Here is a 15064-nt window from a genome sequence, read left to right on the forward strand (position 1 = left end):
ACACAGCAACGCCAAGGCTGGGTCTGCCTCCTCCGAGGGCAGTGCTTGCAGGTTCACCACCTGATCGCGGAAGGGCGTGGTGGGAACCTTAGGCACGTATCCAGGCCGGGGTCTCAGGACAACGTGAGAGTAGGCCGGCCCAAACACAAGGCACTCTTCGCTTACCGAAAATGCTTGGAGGTCCCCGACCCTCTTGATGGAAGTGAGCGCGGTCAGGAGCGCTGTCTTAGCCGACAGGAATTTCAGCTCGACTGAGTCCAGCGGCTCGAAGGGACCCCTCTGAAGTCCAGCCAGGACAATAGAGAGATCCCAGGAGGGCATCAGGGGTGGCCTAGGAGGATTTAACCTTCTGGCACCCCTCAGGAACCTCACGATGAGATCGTGCTTCCCCAGGGACCGGCCGTCCACTGCATCGTGATGGGCCGCAATAGCAGCCATGTACACTTTCAAGGTGGAGGGCGACAGCCTGCGCTCCAACCTCTCTTGCAGGAAAGAAAGCACCACTCCAATCGTGCATCTTCGGGGGTCCTCCCGTCGAGAAGAACACCAGTCCGCGAACAGACTCCACTTCAGTGCATAGGCTTGCCTAGTTGAAGGGGCCCTAGCCTGAGTGATGGTGTCCACCACAGCCTGTGGCAGGCCACTCAAGTCTGCCGCGTCCCATCCAGGAGCCACACATGGAGGTTCCACAGATCTGGACGCGGGTGCCATATGGTGCCGAGCCCCTGAGAAAGAAGGTCCTTCCTCAGAGGGATGCGCCAGGGAGGGGCTGTCGCGAGGAGGGTGAGTTCCGGAAACCAGGTCCGGGTGGGCCAATATGGCGCAACCAACAAGACCTGCTCCTTGTCCTCCCTGACCTTGCACAGTGTCTGTGCGATCAGGCTCACTGGGGGAAACGCATACTTGCGCAGAGCCCGAGGCCAGATGTGTGCCAGTGCGTCCGTGCCGAGGGGGCCTCGGCCAGGGAGAAATACAGCTGGCAGTGGGAGGACTCGCGGGAAGCAAACAGGTCTACCTGAGCTTCCCCGAATCGACTCCAAATCAGCCGGATCGTCTCGGGATGGAGTCGCCATTCTCCGGGGAACGTGAGCTGTCGTGAGAGCGCGTCGGCTGCACGATTGAGCTCCCCCGGAATGTGGACGGCGCGCAGCGATTTGAGCTGTGACTGACTCCGGAGGAGGAGATGGCGGGCGAGCTGTGACATGCGGCGTGATCGTAGACCTCCCTGCCGGTTGATGTACGAAACAGCCGCAGTGTTATCCGTGCGGACCAACACGTGCTGGCCTAGGAGCAGTGGCCGGAACTGCTTTAAGGCCAGATGCACTGCCAACAGCTCTAGGCAGTTGATGTGCCAAAGCAGTCGAGGCCCCGTCCAGAGCCCCGAGGCTGCCTGCCCGTTGCATGTAGCGCCCCAGCCCATGCTGGAGGCATCTGTTGTGACAACAACATGCCGGGACACTTGTCCTAAGGGCACCCCGGCCCGTAGGAAGGCAAGGTCCGACCAGGGGCTGAAAGAGCGGCGACACAATTGCGTGATGGTCACACAACGTGTCCCGCGGCGCCATGCCCATCTCGGGACCCGTGAGTGTAACCAGTGCTGAAGTGGTCTCATATGAAGCAACCCGAGCGGCGTGACTGCGGCTACGGATGCCATATGCCCCAGGAGCTGCTGAAACTGTTTCAGCGGAACCACTGTCCTGCCTCTGAAGGAACTCAGGCAGTTCAGCACTGATTGGGCACGCTCGTCCGTGAGATGTGCCGTCATACTCACGGAGTCTAACTCCACACCGAGAAAAGAGATTCTCTGCACAGGGGAGAGCTTGCTCTTTTCCCAGTTGACCCGAAGCCCCAACTGGCTGAGGTGCCGGAGCACCAGGTCCCTGTGACCACACAACTGTTCTCGCGACCGGGCCAGGATGAGCCAATCGTCGAGATAGTTGAGGATCCTGACGCCCACTTCCCGTAACGGGGCAAGGGCGCCCTCCGCCACCTTCGTGAAGGCACGGGGAGACAGGGAGAGCCCGAAGGGGAGGACCCTGTACTGCCATGCCCGCCCCTCGAACGCAAACCGTAGGAACGGCCTGTGTCGAGGGAGAATCGAGACATGAAAGTAAGCGTCCTTCAGGTCGATCGCTGCAAACCAATCCGCGGACTGAACGCATTTAACGATGCGCTTCTGTGTCAACATCTTGAACGGGAGCTTGTGTAGGGCCCGATTCAAGACTCGCAGGTCCAGGATTGGCCGGAGGCCACCGTCTTTCTTGGGCACGATGAAGTAGGGGCTGTAAAACCCCTGCCTCATCTCGGCTGGAGGGACCGGCTCGATTGCACCCTTTGCCAGAAGGACAGCAATCTCCTCGCGCAGGACAGGTGCATCTCGGACTGCCACCGAAGTCTCGAGGATGCCACTGAACCTGTGAGGCCGCCTGGCGAACTGAATCGCATAGCCGAGTCGAACTGTGCGAATGAGCCAGCGAGACGGGCTGGGTAGCGCAAGCCACGCCCCCAGATACCGTGCAAGTGGCACCAAAAGCACAATCGACGTGCCCGCAGTGGTGCAGCGAGGGGGAGTAAGGTTGGATGGAACAGAAGGCGGTGCGTTCTGACTCATCCCCACAAAACTCCCTAAGTCCCCGGGGGGACTGGCTAGAGGTGCGCGGGGAGGCATCGCGTCCCCAGACCGCACTCTCTTGGCCACTGGCAATATGGGTCTCGGGTGAGAGTGAGGAGGCAGTGCGTCGCACACTGTAAGCCCGCAGACCTGGGAACCCAGAGGAAAGGGAAATTGCTCTTTCTTTGACAATGTGGGTACCACTGGCCCTTGAGCCAGTGGCGGAACAGAAACAAAAGAAAACACAAGATTCTCCACCCGGCCCTCCTCCGGGGGAAGGAGCGACGCTAGCCTCGTCGTCTCCTGGGAAAGAGCAAATTCCTCCATCTCCGGGTTGTGCGCGTCAGGGCCGCTTTGTCGTCTTCCTGGAGGACTTGGCGGCCGGCTGAGGCGCAGGGGGCGCCGCACTCCTGCGAGAGGCTCGACGCACCGGCCTAGGTGACGACTCAGCACGGGGCGGAGCAGCTCTGGAGGACGCAGGAGGGCGCCCACGGCGACCAGCAGACTGGGGCCTGGCCCTTGGGCCAGCGGTGGCAGCTGGAGCATCCCGCTGTTTAGGGAGGATGTGCTGAATTGCCTCCGTCTGCTTTTGTACTGCCGAGAATTGCTGGGCAAAACCCTCGACAGTGTCGCCAAATAGCCCCGTCTGGGAGATGGAGGCGTCGAGAAAGCGTACTTTGTCGACGTCCTTCATCTCGGCCAGATAGAGCCAGAGATGGCGCTCTTGGACCACTAACGTGGACATCACCTTCCCGAGGGACCGCGCCGTGACTTTCGTCGCCCGGAGAGCGAAGTCAGTCGCCGTGCGCAGCTCCTGCATCAACCCCGGGTCGGGACTACCCTCGTGCATTTGTTTCAGTGCCTTGGCCTGGTGAACTTGCAGGATGGCCATGGCATGCAGGGCAGAGGCGGCCTGGCCCGCAGCGCTGTAAGCCTTGGCGGCAAGTGCGGCCATCAGCTTACAGGCTTTGGACGGGAGACGCGGACGATTCCTCCAGGTGGCGGCGTTTTGCGGGCACAGGTGCACCGCAACCGCTCTCTCCACCTGGGGAATATCCACGTACCCCCTGGCCGCCCCGCCATCGAGGGTAGTGAGGACGGAGGAGGGAGACGAGCAGCTTCTGGCCGAGAAAGGGGCCGTCCACGACTTCGTCAGCTCCTCATGCACCTCCGGGAAGGAAGGCACCGGGGCAAAGTGCGGCCGCTGGTCGCGTTTTGCTCCGATGAACCAATCATCCAGCCACGAAGGCTCGGGACTGGGCGGTCTGTTGACCTCCAGCCCGATACTCACGGCTGCCCGGGCAAGCATGGCCGTCAGCTCTGGGTCCGGATCGGCAGTGGCGACAACACCCGAGGGGGGCAGCCCCGCCAATCGTTCATCCTCAGAGGACGAAAGCCCATCCCCCGATGCCGCGATCGACATCTGTTCCTCGGGCTGCGCACCGAATGAAATGCTGGCGGCCCCGTGGGGCGAATCAGCGAAATCACTCGGGAACCGGACGGAACAAGCGCTGCGAGAGGAGTAAGAGGTCCGCGGGGACGTGCCCGGCGGAGAAGCGCTTACTGTCACCCTCAGATCTCCCAGAGCGCCAGCCGGCGGTCCTCTGCTCGAGCCAGAGAGACCGGGACGGGTGGCGGCAGAGGGTGCCAATCCTTTCAGAAAGGAAAGGCGAGATCGCAGCGTTGCCATGTTCATACGCCCACAACAGGCGCATGACTCATCCACAAACGCATCTTCAGCGTGCTGGATGCCCAGACACTGAAGACAACGCTCGTGACCGTCATCCGAGGACAGGAAGCGACCGCAACCAAGAGAACACGGACGGAACGGCATCTTTAAAAAGACGCGAACCGCCCAGTGTTTTAGAAATTTGATCTTTCAGGTGAAGTGCCCAGGGGAATCGCTGCTGCAGGGACACCGCTGTCTCCACCGTGACGCCACCCAGGAACAAATCTGGAACAAACAGGAACAGCCCTCCTCCCTTCTCCTAGGTAGGATCTGCCCCGGGGTCCAGGCGTATGTAGCACTGCCCCAGGCTTGGGCCAGTCCATACCAGTGTCTCCACACGTTACCTCCCTTCGGGCAGGGTGTGGCCTCCGTAGCGCCCTTCTCCGGAAGGCTCGCTTCCCCGTCGTTACTGCCGGGCTGTAACAACAAACAGGAAAGACTTGAAGCAGTCTTTCATAGAAGGTCGAAATCCCTTCCGATTTCTGGGGAAAGGAACAGCGGCTTGGCTATCTCCAGCAGCAATGTACTCAGTGGTCCCTGCGGGCGCCAAGGTTAGCGAATTTGCGCTGGGGCGACGGGAAGGTTGCGACCTTCGCATCGCATTTGTCTGTCACGCGCTAGCTTGTCAACATCTGCATGCCACAAGGTCGTGACGGGGTTCAGGTTGTGGCGCTTTCCATAGACCCCTAATGTCGTCACGACATAACTCGTAGTGACCGACAGATAGGGAACGTCTCGGTTACGTACGTAACCCTCGTTCCCTGATGGAGGGAACGGAGACGTTATGTCCCCATGCCACAATCTTGAACCATCGCTGGTTGCCAGGGACACGTTCACGGCTCCTCAGCGGAAAACCTGATGAGTGGATGCACCTGTCGCCCTTTTATACCCGTATGCACGGGGAGTGGCTCAGGTATGCAAAATCCACTAGCCAAATTTCATTGGCGTTTTCTCTTATCAGAGGCAGTCGGGGCTTCCAAGTAAATCCCCTAATGTCGTCACGACATAACTCGTAGTGACCGACAGATAGGGAACTAATTTGTTATTTTACTTGGTTTAGATACAAAAGGCCACAGGGATTTAGAGGGTTGATAATGACATTGGTATGAAAATAGTTTGTATAGACAGCATACACATTCTTTTTTATGTTTTCTTCGTATAGGTGTGTGCCAGCTAGCCAATAAAATTGCTTTCACTGAGACAGAAGTTTTTAGTCGAGCTGATGAGCAACTTCTGGAGGATTTTGCAGTGTACTGTGCTCTAGGATTACAAAAATTCAACGCTCAGCAGAGGGCAGATAAAACCAGAGCAAAGCTGGCTGTGACTAAAGAGGTAGGAAATGCCATCACATTAATTTTGAGTCACTGGAAATCACTTCATATTGTAAGATTAGTGAGCAAGTGATCTGAATGCTGACTCAGCAATCACACAATACCAGGATTGATTTACACAGGAAAATCTAATATTTAAAAGATCTACAGATTTTAGCAATAAACATACATTGTTTTTCTTTTTCTATTCACACTGTGTATGTTTATGGGTGTGTGTGTGTGTGTGTGTGTATGTTTGTACCCACAGGTCTTATCTTATCAAATCTCTGCTTCACAAGAGGAAATTGATGCACTGGAGGTAACCATTCAAAAACTCGTACTTCCTTTTATTTTTCTTTAAAAAGTACCTCCAAACGTTCTACATCAGTACATGACTGAATTAACTCAGTCAAACTGTTGTGCAACTGCATTAAAGCCTGCAAATGTTGATGTGATAGACAGAACTTGCAACTTCCTGTGGTTAGAGCACAATTTCTTGTGTATGTTTGTGGTTTTGTCAGTTGCACTTGAACAAAGGACTTTTTTTTTTTCAATGTGTCATTAAAATGTTTCCCATTTCCATTCACTTTCCTCTCCTCTAGGAGGCTGTCATCCCATCAGCAGATGTCCTCCGTTTACTGGATTTTCACTTCAGTGATTTTGATATGTCCCACACTGCCATGACTCAGGCTGTTGTGCGCATGTTCCTGGATCTCAATTTGCCCCAGGAGTTCAGCGTTGACTACAAGGTTTCTGGTTTAATCCTGCTCGGCTCTTCTAGCTAACGTCACTAACAATCAAGCTTTGAGTAATACTTTTGTGTAAGCTGTGGATCTAGAATTGGTATTTCCTTTTCTTCTTCAGACCCTGTGTCAGTGGGTTTTGAGTGTACAGAAGTGCTACAGAAGCAATGTAGTCTATCATAACTGGAGTCACGCATTGCGCACAGCCCAGTGTATGTTTGCCATGCTGCAGACAGAGGAACTAAAGGTTAGAATTATAATCTGTAGATAAAGAACTTGTCCTAATCTTTTAAACTCAGTGGTGCACACTGGGTTAATAAATTAAAAGGTTTATTCTGAGGAAACTGGATTAAGCAAATTATTAGTTAATTAATCCCTGTCCTGCCAAATCTCTGATATTTCACTGCCCTCACATTCGGTGCCATTCCAAGCTTGTTTAATCTCTCATGTTCTTTAATCCAGAGTAATTTTAGTAGTCTGGAGGTTCTTGCTCTCATGATTGCCAGTCTGTGCCATGATCTGGACCACAGAGGAGTAAATAACTCTTACATAGAGAGGTAAACTACACTACTCCAACCGCCACTGTGTTATTATAAACATCTGTCTAAAGTATAGCGTTACATTGGCCTAACAAGTATTTGAACATGTTTAAACATGTGTGGATTCCATTGTTATTTATACAAGGCCATTTATTCTTTTTAAAGTGTGGCAAGCACTTTTTGGGGCCACTCTGTAGCACTGTGTCAGTATTTGAGATGCCACACTATGAATTCTAATTAAAAACTTCTTGAATAACTATTTAAGAACATAATACCTATACATATTTAAACACTGTTTCTTTGTAAATTGCCTTAATATTTTGTCCTGGTAGACTGAATAAATATTTGATAAATAGATGCAATATTACAGTCTCTTGTGAATGTTTGATCCCCTATTTTATTCTCTTTCTCTCTTTTCCTCTTTTTTCCTCTCTCTGTGTCTTAGGAGTTACCAGCCACTGGCACAACTGTATGGTCATTCGTCCCTGGAGCACCATCATTATGACATGTGCCTTCTCATTCTCAACAATGCTGTAAGATCCATCCATCCATCCATCCATCTATCCATAACATCCATTCAATTCATCCATCCATCTTGCTGTTCATTCTTCCAGCCATAGTATCCATCCATCCATCCATCTATCCATCCATCTTGTTGTCCAACCATCCATCCATCCTTCCATCATTCACCCATTCATCTATCCATCCATCCATAACATACATCCATCCTCCATCTGTCCATAACATCATCCATGTGTTTATAGCATCCATCCATCATTCACCTATTCATCTATCCATTCATCCATAACATCCATCCATCCATCCATCATCTGTCCATAACATCATCCATCTATTTATAGCATCCATCCATCCACCTATCCATCCATAACGTCCATTCATAAATCCATTCATCTTGTTGACCAGTCATCTGCCCATTGCATCCATCGATCCATCCATCCATTTATAGCATCCGTCCATCCATAGCATCAATCGTTAACACTCATCCATAGTATTCATCCATTCAAAGCACCCATCCATCCTTAATATCCATCCATAGCATCCTTAGAATTTGTCCGTCCATCCATCTATCTGCCGTCCATTTATCTCAATATTCATAAGTTTATGAATCCATGTCCATGCACAACTATTTTAAACCCCTCGACGTTCTTCTCTCTCAGGGCAGTCAGATTCTCAGCTCACTCTCATTGAAGGAACACAGGGCCTGTGTGGAGATGATTGAGAAGAACATAATGGCAACAGACCTTGCTATCTATATAGAGTAAGCATTAATCCTTTTCCAGTTCAAGCTGTAAACACAGCTGTTCACATAAAATACGTTAAAACTGAATTATCTAAATTTGATGTGTCTGTATGTGTTTGTTTATCTATAGGAAGAGAACTAAGTTCTTTAAACTTGCTCAGAGTAACAGCTGTCTTTGGACAGATGAAGGACACAGAGAACTGCTTAGGTAAAAATATACAAACATCTTTTTGAAGAATATGCACATTATTGCATGATATTCACACATTTATATATAAAAAGTGTATTAATTTTTTTTTATTTCACTTGACACATTCTCACTCAAACCAACAAATATGATATATTTCTTATACTGTCTTCTTGTAACAACACATACACTCTATACAATTTTTTCTCTACTTTTATCTGCTCTCGTTAGATCTAACTGTAACGCAGTGCAGGAACAGGAAACTTTCATCACATTTGTTTGCTTATGACCACTTCCTGTCTCTATATTAACTGATGTTCTTGATCTAAATAGGTCAATGCTAATGACAGCAAGTGACATATGTGCAATAACCAAACCATGGCCAGTTCAGAAGCGGGTGAGCATCTCCCACACACACATTGACATGCATGCATGCAGATACACCACAACCACACATGCATTAAAGCACACACACACACACACACAGAGAGAAACACACTTATACGCACATACACAAATTTCTCTTTCTTTCTCCTCACACTGACAGATTGCTGAACTTGTAGCAACAGAATTTTATGCACAAGGAGACAGAGAAAAGTATGAATTAAATATTCAGCCAATGGTAAGTCTGTAAGTCTATACCCTAAAGAGCTATATCTTTCTCTGCTTGTTTACTTTATTGCTTTTTTGTACAGGAAGACATTATATTTAAGAGGGAAGGAGACATATTTTGTAGTCCTTTTTTTTTTTACAAAATGTTACAGGTGTATCGTTTAATCAGGAGTTTGAATCAAAGCTTGAATCTCTTTCACAGCATGTGATGGACCGTGAAAACTCCACTCGTTTACCTCACATGCAGGTTGACTATATTGATGGGATTTGCTCTCCGCTCTATGAGGTGAGGGCTTGCCTGCACACATCCTGTTAGAAATGTGTGACAGTATGTGTGTTTAAGTGAGTAAGAGATATTTCTGCTGAAATGCCTTTGTGTTGCAAAAGAAGCATTCAGTTTGTACCTACTGTTTCTGTCTTTTTCCTTCTTTCCCAGGCCCTGGCCAGCATTTGTGAGTCCTCTTCACCTCTAAAAGAAGGCTGCAGAAGGAACAGAAAACATTGGCAACATCTGGCAGATGGCGGAGAGGAAGAAGGATAAAAATGAAATGAAAAACAGATGGAGAAAGGGAAGAAGCAAGTTAAATCTATGTAAACTCTTGGTGAGCCACTCATAGAGTGGACCAGCAAGACTCAAAGTCGTATCTGATATTCAGATGTTTACTTTATATGATAAAATTAAAACCATTAAGCATGATAGCAAGATATGATTTATAGACCTCACTATCTGGCTGCCAGTCAACATTTAAGCAAAGAAAACAAGGAAAAAGATGAAGAATTGAACTAAATAGTTCAATAATATGAAAGACATGCAATTAAATACACACTGTATTTACTTAAATTGTTGGTTTACCTACATCGACACTGGTATACTTTAGTCCAAAACAACCAGTCATGCCCATCTTGCCATTCTTGATTTTCAAATGAGCCATAGAATTTATGTGGGAAATATCACAACTTACTCAAGAGTAGTTCCTGGTTGGCTTTGTCACACTAGTGAATCATTACTAAATCATTTTATAGTTAGTGAATTTTAAATCAAAACATGTCAACTTTTTGTGTTAAAGGGACAATTCACCCAAAAATTAAAATTCTGTCATTAATTACTCACTCGCATATTGTTCCAAACCCATAAGAACTTTGTTCATCTTTGAAACACAAATTAGGATATTTTTTTATGAAATCCGAGAGCTTTCTGACCCTTCATAGACAGCAATGTAACTGACATGTTCCCAAGCCCAGAAACTTTAATTTTTGGGTGAACTATCCCTTGAAGTTGTTTAGATAAGGAAGCACAACTTTTAATTTATTTTATGGAATAATGTTCATGTTCATTCCTCAAAAAAGGATTAATTTTAATTAAGTTCATGTGCCGGTAAAACTGAAAAGCTAGAAACATGTAGGATATCAGAGACTGAATCAGACAATTAAGATTCGATCAGAACATCGAAACATGAGGAGCCGAAATTCCAGAGACGCCCCAAGGCCCAACATAAATCGGATCCCTAGCTTCAACCCGTCTGAAGAAAGCCTAACCAGCAAGCCTCTTTCACAGAACAACTTGCAACATTAAGACAAAAGAATACTTATTGATAAGTCCAACTCAGGAAGGAGACTGTCAAATTTGGGGCAAGTAATCAAGACTGATGGTCAAAGAGATGACCATCACATGTGTTCCACGATAGAAATCACGAGCTTCCTTAGACTGACTTTTCCTCCACATAGAAAACAGACCAGACCGAAATTCCTTTGTCCAAAGAACATGTCTTTCGTTCTCCATAGAACTACACAGAGACTTTGTTTTTCATATGCACCTAAAATCATCCTAAAAGGACATTTCCATGCACAACCCCATATTATGTATGTAACCCACACATTAGACTATCATGTTTTAAGCACATATTATGTATGTCTTTTTAATAACTATTGAATGATTTTAAGGATTTATAATCGTGTTTGGTATGTATGAGTTTGAAAAATCATGCTTTAAACGTTTCTTCCAATCAATTCTTTGTCAAATGTATCATAGTCTTATTATAAAAATCATGTCCAAAATTATATTCTACAAGAGCGTGTAAAATTCGGACAATGTGACTGACTACGACATGTTGATTTATTGATTGGGTGGAGATACAAAGCAATACCCCGAGCCAGGATAGGATCTAATTGGTCAAGACAACCATTGGGAGGTGTCAAAAAGCAGAGTTTAAAAACTCAGGACACCTTCTTCTCACTCTCTCCTTTTTTTGCTTCAACTTTTGCCACTGCGTTTTGACGCTGCTTTTTAGCACTCTCTGAGCATGCTCTGGCCTACATGCCAGCTGCTACCACAATGAGAAGAAAAACCACCCAGTCTCTTTTTCTCATTTTACTTTAATTGTTGTTCTTTCCGTTGAGTTTTGTGTGCTAATTTAAGCTTGCTAATGCCGTGTCACCGACCTCGAGTGCCCGTCTAAAACTTCAACCAGCCCACAACTCCACAACTTCAGCCAAGAGCCAATGCCCAAGACTTCACTACAAACGATTACTGAACTGTCAGCCAATCAGCAACCTCAGGAAACCCCCTTTCTGCAAAGACACAAGGGAATCCCGTAACACAGAAGCAACGCAAGCAAGTACAACTCCAGATTTTTTCTGAGCTGGTGCATTTAATATAAATTTTAGCCTCATTGAGAAACTCAGTACGAGGGTTAAATAAGTGATTGGTGGTTCTTGTCTATGCAATTGCACATATTGCTGTAAACTTGGGATTTCTCATTATCATTCTCTTAAACTCATCCTTTCCTCACTTTCTGTCTTTCTGCAATGTGTGAATGTGTGTGTTCATGTGTTAGATTAGTTTATGTCTTAGGTTTATATAAATAAAATCTTATTTATATTGAAAAAAGAAGTATCTTGTGTTTTGTATTTACAAGTTAATGTCTTAATCTGCCGATCTTGTTACTGTGCTGTTTAATAGCGTTTTCACTATATTTTGGATTTTAATATCCAGTGCAGAGTTGGTTAATACGGCTTGTTCAATGAATCGCTGCCGCCTCAGTGATCAGCCGTAAAACAGTGAGTCTGTTCAAATTCCCTATAAAATCAAAAAAATATTCCCTTTGAGCTAAATTAAACTATTTCCCTTTAAATTACATATTACCCTTACAAACATATTGTTAATGTTTTATTATAAAACAAAATTAATGTCTGTTATGTTTTTTAGAGCAAACTAATATTGTTGTCTTGGTAACACTTTAGATTATGGAACACTATTCACTATCAACTATTTGCTTATTAGCATGCATATTACTAGCATAAATGCTAATAACAAACTCTACTCAATATCTAAACATAACTATTACAACAGCTACCTTTCTTGCTACCAATAAGCAGCAAATTAGAAGTTTATTGAGGGAAAACTCTTAGATAATAGTGAGTGTGTTCCCTAATCTAAAGTGTTACCATTGTTTTTATTTGATTTATTGCTATCCACATTGTTTATTGTTAATCAAAAATCACATCCATGAATGCTGAAATGTTTGTCATCGTTAAGCGTGCAATGAAATTAGCAGCAGATAACGGGGGTGTGCCTGACGGTGCAACAGAATGGTGTTTTCCCTTGATGTGGTCACAAGTCTTCACGTGACCTGTGGCAACATGTGCAGTCTTGTGCATATACATGTTTGCCAGATCTACCTTTCAAACCTACTCAGTACACGCAGGGCAATGCTCTGGGAGACTGACAGCAAAATGAGTTGCTTGCACACAGACTTTCACTTTTTATAGAACCTTTAAATCCACTTCACCATTACCAGGAAAGTTGAACTAAGTTCTAAACATAATTTGCATTTGTAATCATTTTTCATAACTTATGGAATGAATGTTTTTATAAAGTAAAAGACACATTATATATGAAAGGCATTAAACAGTGCCCAAGATAAAGTCAAGTCAAGTCACCTTTATTTATATAGGGTTTTTTACAATGCAAATTGTGTCAAAGCAGCTTTACAGCGCCAAACAGGATAGTAATTTGTCAGTAATGCGAGAGGACAATAATAAAGAGTAATTTTTCCAGTTAAATTCAATTCAGTGATGTCAACATCAGTTCAGCTCTGATGTGTGTGTGTGTGTTTGTGTGTGTGTGTGTGTGTGTGTGTGTGTTTGTGTGTGTGTGTGTGTGTGTGTGTGTGTGTGTGTGTGTGTGTGTGTCCGCTCGTTGGGCTTGTCAGCGTTGTCTAATTACAGCGCACCTGACGAGGTAATCAGAGCGGTCACAGGTGTAGCTCGTCTGCACTGCCTTTATCTGGCTAGCGTTTCTGGGTGCGTGTTGTCAGATTAGAGAGCAACAAGGTGCTCATGTCCTGTCTTGCTCTCTGTCAGTCCTTCTAGCTCCCCGACTCTGTTTTGCCTGCTTGCTGGTTCTTGATTCCCTGGAGGGTGAGGACTGGTCAGAGTTTTTCTCTGCCTGTGCTGGAGACTCTGCACTGCCGGATTATTTTGCACTTCTACGATGGCTGTGTTTTGGAGTTGTCTAATAAAGACTTTCTATTAAACTCGCAATTGGATCTTGAGTTTCTATTTCATGACACCATCGATGACAAAAATAGGCTAGAGAAAAAACCTTTGGAGAAACCAGGCTCAGTCAGGGGGCCAATTCTTCTCTGACCAGACGAAACCAACGTGGTTTAATTCCAGGCAGCAACACAGGTCAGACTAAACAAAGGACTCATCTGTTTCCTGTGGTCTTGTCCCGATGACGTCTAGTTGACGCGGTCTTCCCAGGGGATCTGTCTCTGAGGCGCATCTAGTTGACATTGTCTCTGCTGACACTCAGGGCTGTCGAGGTCATCTCTAGGTGCTGATCCACCATCTGGTCTGGATCTAGAATGGATCTCGATGGCTACGGTGACCTCGAAATAAGAATGAAAGAAACTAATATTAGCGTAGATGCCATTCTTAAGATTTAGGGAGTGCATCGGGTGTTATGGGTGTTATTGTTCCCAGTTCTGGTTGACCTCATTAATGCAGCCTAACAATCCTTTAACGGATTTGAATTATAGAAATGTGATTGTGTAAGCCAGTTTAAAGAGATGGGTCTTTAATCTAGATTTAAACTGACAGAGTGTGTCTGCCTCCCGAACAACGCTAGGTAGATTGTTCCAGAGTTTGGGCACTAGGAAAAGGATCTGCCACCCGCAGTTGATTTTGACATTCTAGGTATTATCAAATTGCCAGAGTTTTGAGCTCACCGCAGACGTGAAGGACTACAATGCGATATTAGCTCACTCAAGTATTGACAAGCTAAACCATTCAGGGGTTTATAAGTAATTTAGCAAGATTTTAAAATGTGTTTCATGTTCAATAGGGAGGCAGTGTAGAGTTGACAGAACTGGGCTAATATGGTCAAACGTCTTGGTTCTAATAAGAACTCTAGCTGCTGCATTTTGGACCATTTCGCTCAGAGCAACCATCCAATAAAGCATTACAATAATCTAACCTTGAGGTCATGAACGCATTAATTAACCTTTCTGCATTTGACATTGAGAGCATAGATTGTAATTTAGATATATTTTTTTTTTTTAAGATGAAAAAAATAAGTTTTACAAGTGCTAGAATGGTTTTCAAAGGAAAGATTGCTATCAAATGGCACACCTAGGTTCCTAACTGATGACGAAGAAGTAGCAGAGCAGCCATCACGTGTTAGACAGTGTTTTAGGTTATTACATGCAGAGGTTTTTGGTCCAATAATTAAAACCTCTGTTTTTTTTCAGAATTCAGGAGTAGGAAATTACTAGTCATCCAGTTTTCTATATCAACTGTGAATTTGTCTGTTTCATCGAGTCGCTAAGAAATATAGAGCTGAGTATCATCATCATAACAGTGAAAGCTAACACCATGTTTCCTGATGATATCTCCCAAGGGCAACATGTAAAACTTGAAAAGCAGCAGTCCTAGTACTGAGCCTTGTAGTACTCCATACTGAGGAAATCCTGTTTACAACAGTTAAACCTTATTTGGTAAAAAGAAGTGAAGTTAACTTTTTTTTGTTTGTTTTGTTCCAGTGAAACATGAAGTAAAATATAGTAAAAA

At 45.9% G+C, this 15064-nt stretch overlaps 1 protein-coding gene across 1 annotated transcript in view; it reads left to right on the forward strand.

The window, feature by feature from the left end:
* The window catches only part of LOC306872248 (cGMP-specific 3',5'-cyclic phosphodiesterase-like), a 28399-nt gene extending 16526 nt beyond the window's left edge, over window positions 1-11873 (forward strand). The window contains exons 11-22 of the mRNA XM_079420740.1: window positions 5503-5672; window positions 5919-5969; window positions 6253-6399; window positions 6515-6640; window positions 6856-6950; window positions 7378-7465; window positions 8111-8211; window positions 8324-8401; window positions 8714-8777; window positions 8928-9002; window positions 9195-9278; window positions 9429-11873. Coding sequence (XP_079276866.1) covers window positions 5503-5672; window positions 5919-5969; window positions 6253-6399; window positions 6515-6640; window positions 6856-6950; window positions 7378-7465; window positions 8111-8211; window positions 8324-8401; window positions 8714-8777; window positions 8928-9002; window positions 9195-9278; window positions 9429-9533 — 1184 coding nt within the window. The 3' untranslated portion in view covers window positions 9534-11873. The remainder of the gene's footprint in view (window positions 1-5502; window positions 5673-5918; window positions 5970-6252; window positions 6400-6514; window positions 6641-6855; window positions 6951-7377; window positions 7466-8110; window positions 8212-8323; window positions 8402-8713; window positions 8778-8927; window positions 9003-9194; window positions 9279-9428) is intronic.
* Window positions 11874-15064: the final 3191 nt, after the last annotated feature.

The sequence above is a fragment of the Barbus barbus genome, assembly GCF_936440315.1.
Source record: "Barbus barbus genome assembly, chromosome: 7".
Taxonomy (NCBI): domain Eukaryota; kingdom Metazoa; phylum Chordata; class Actinopteri; order Cypriniformes; family Cyprinidae; genus Barbus; species Barbus barbus.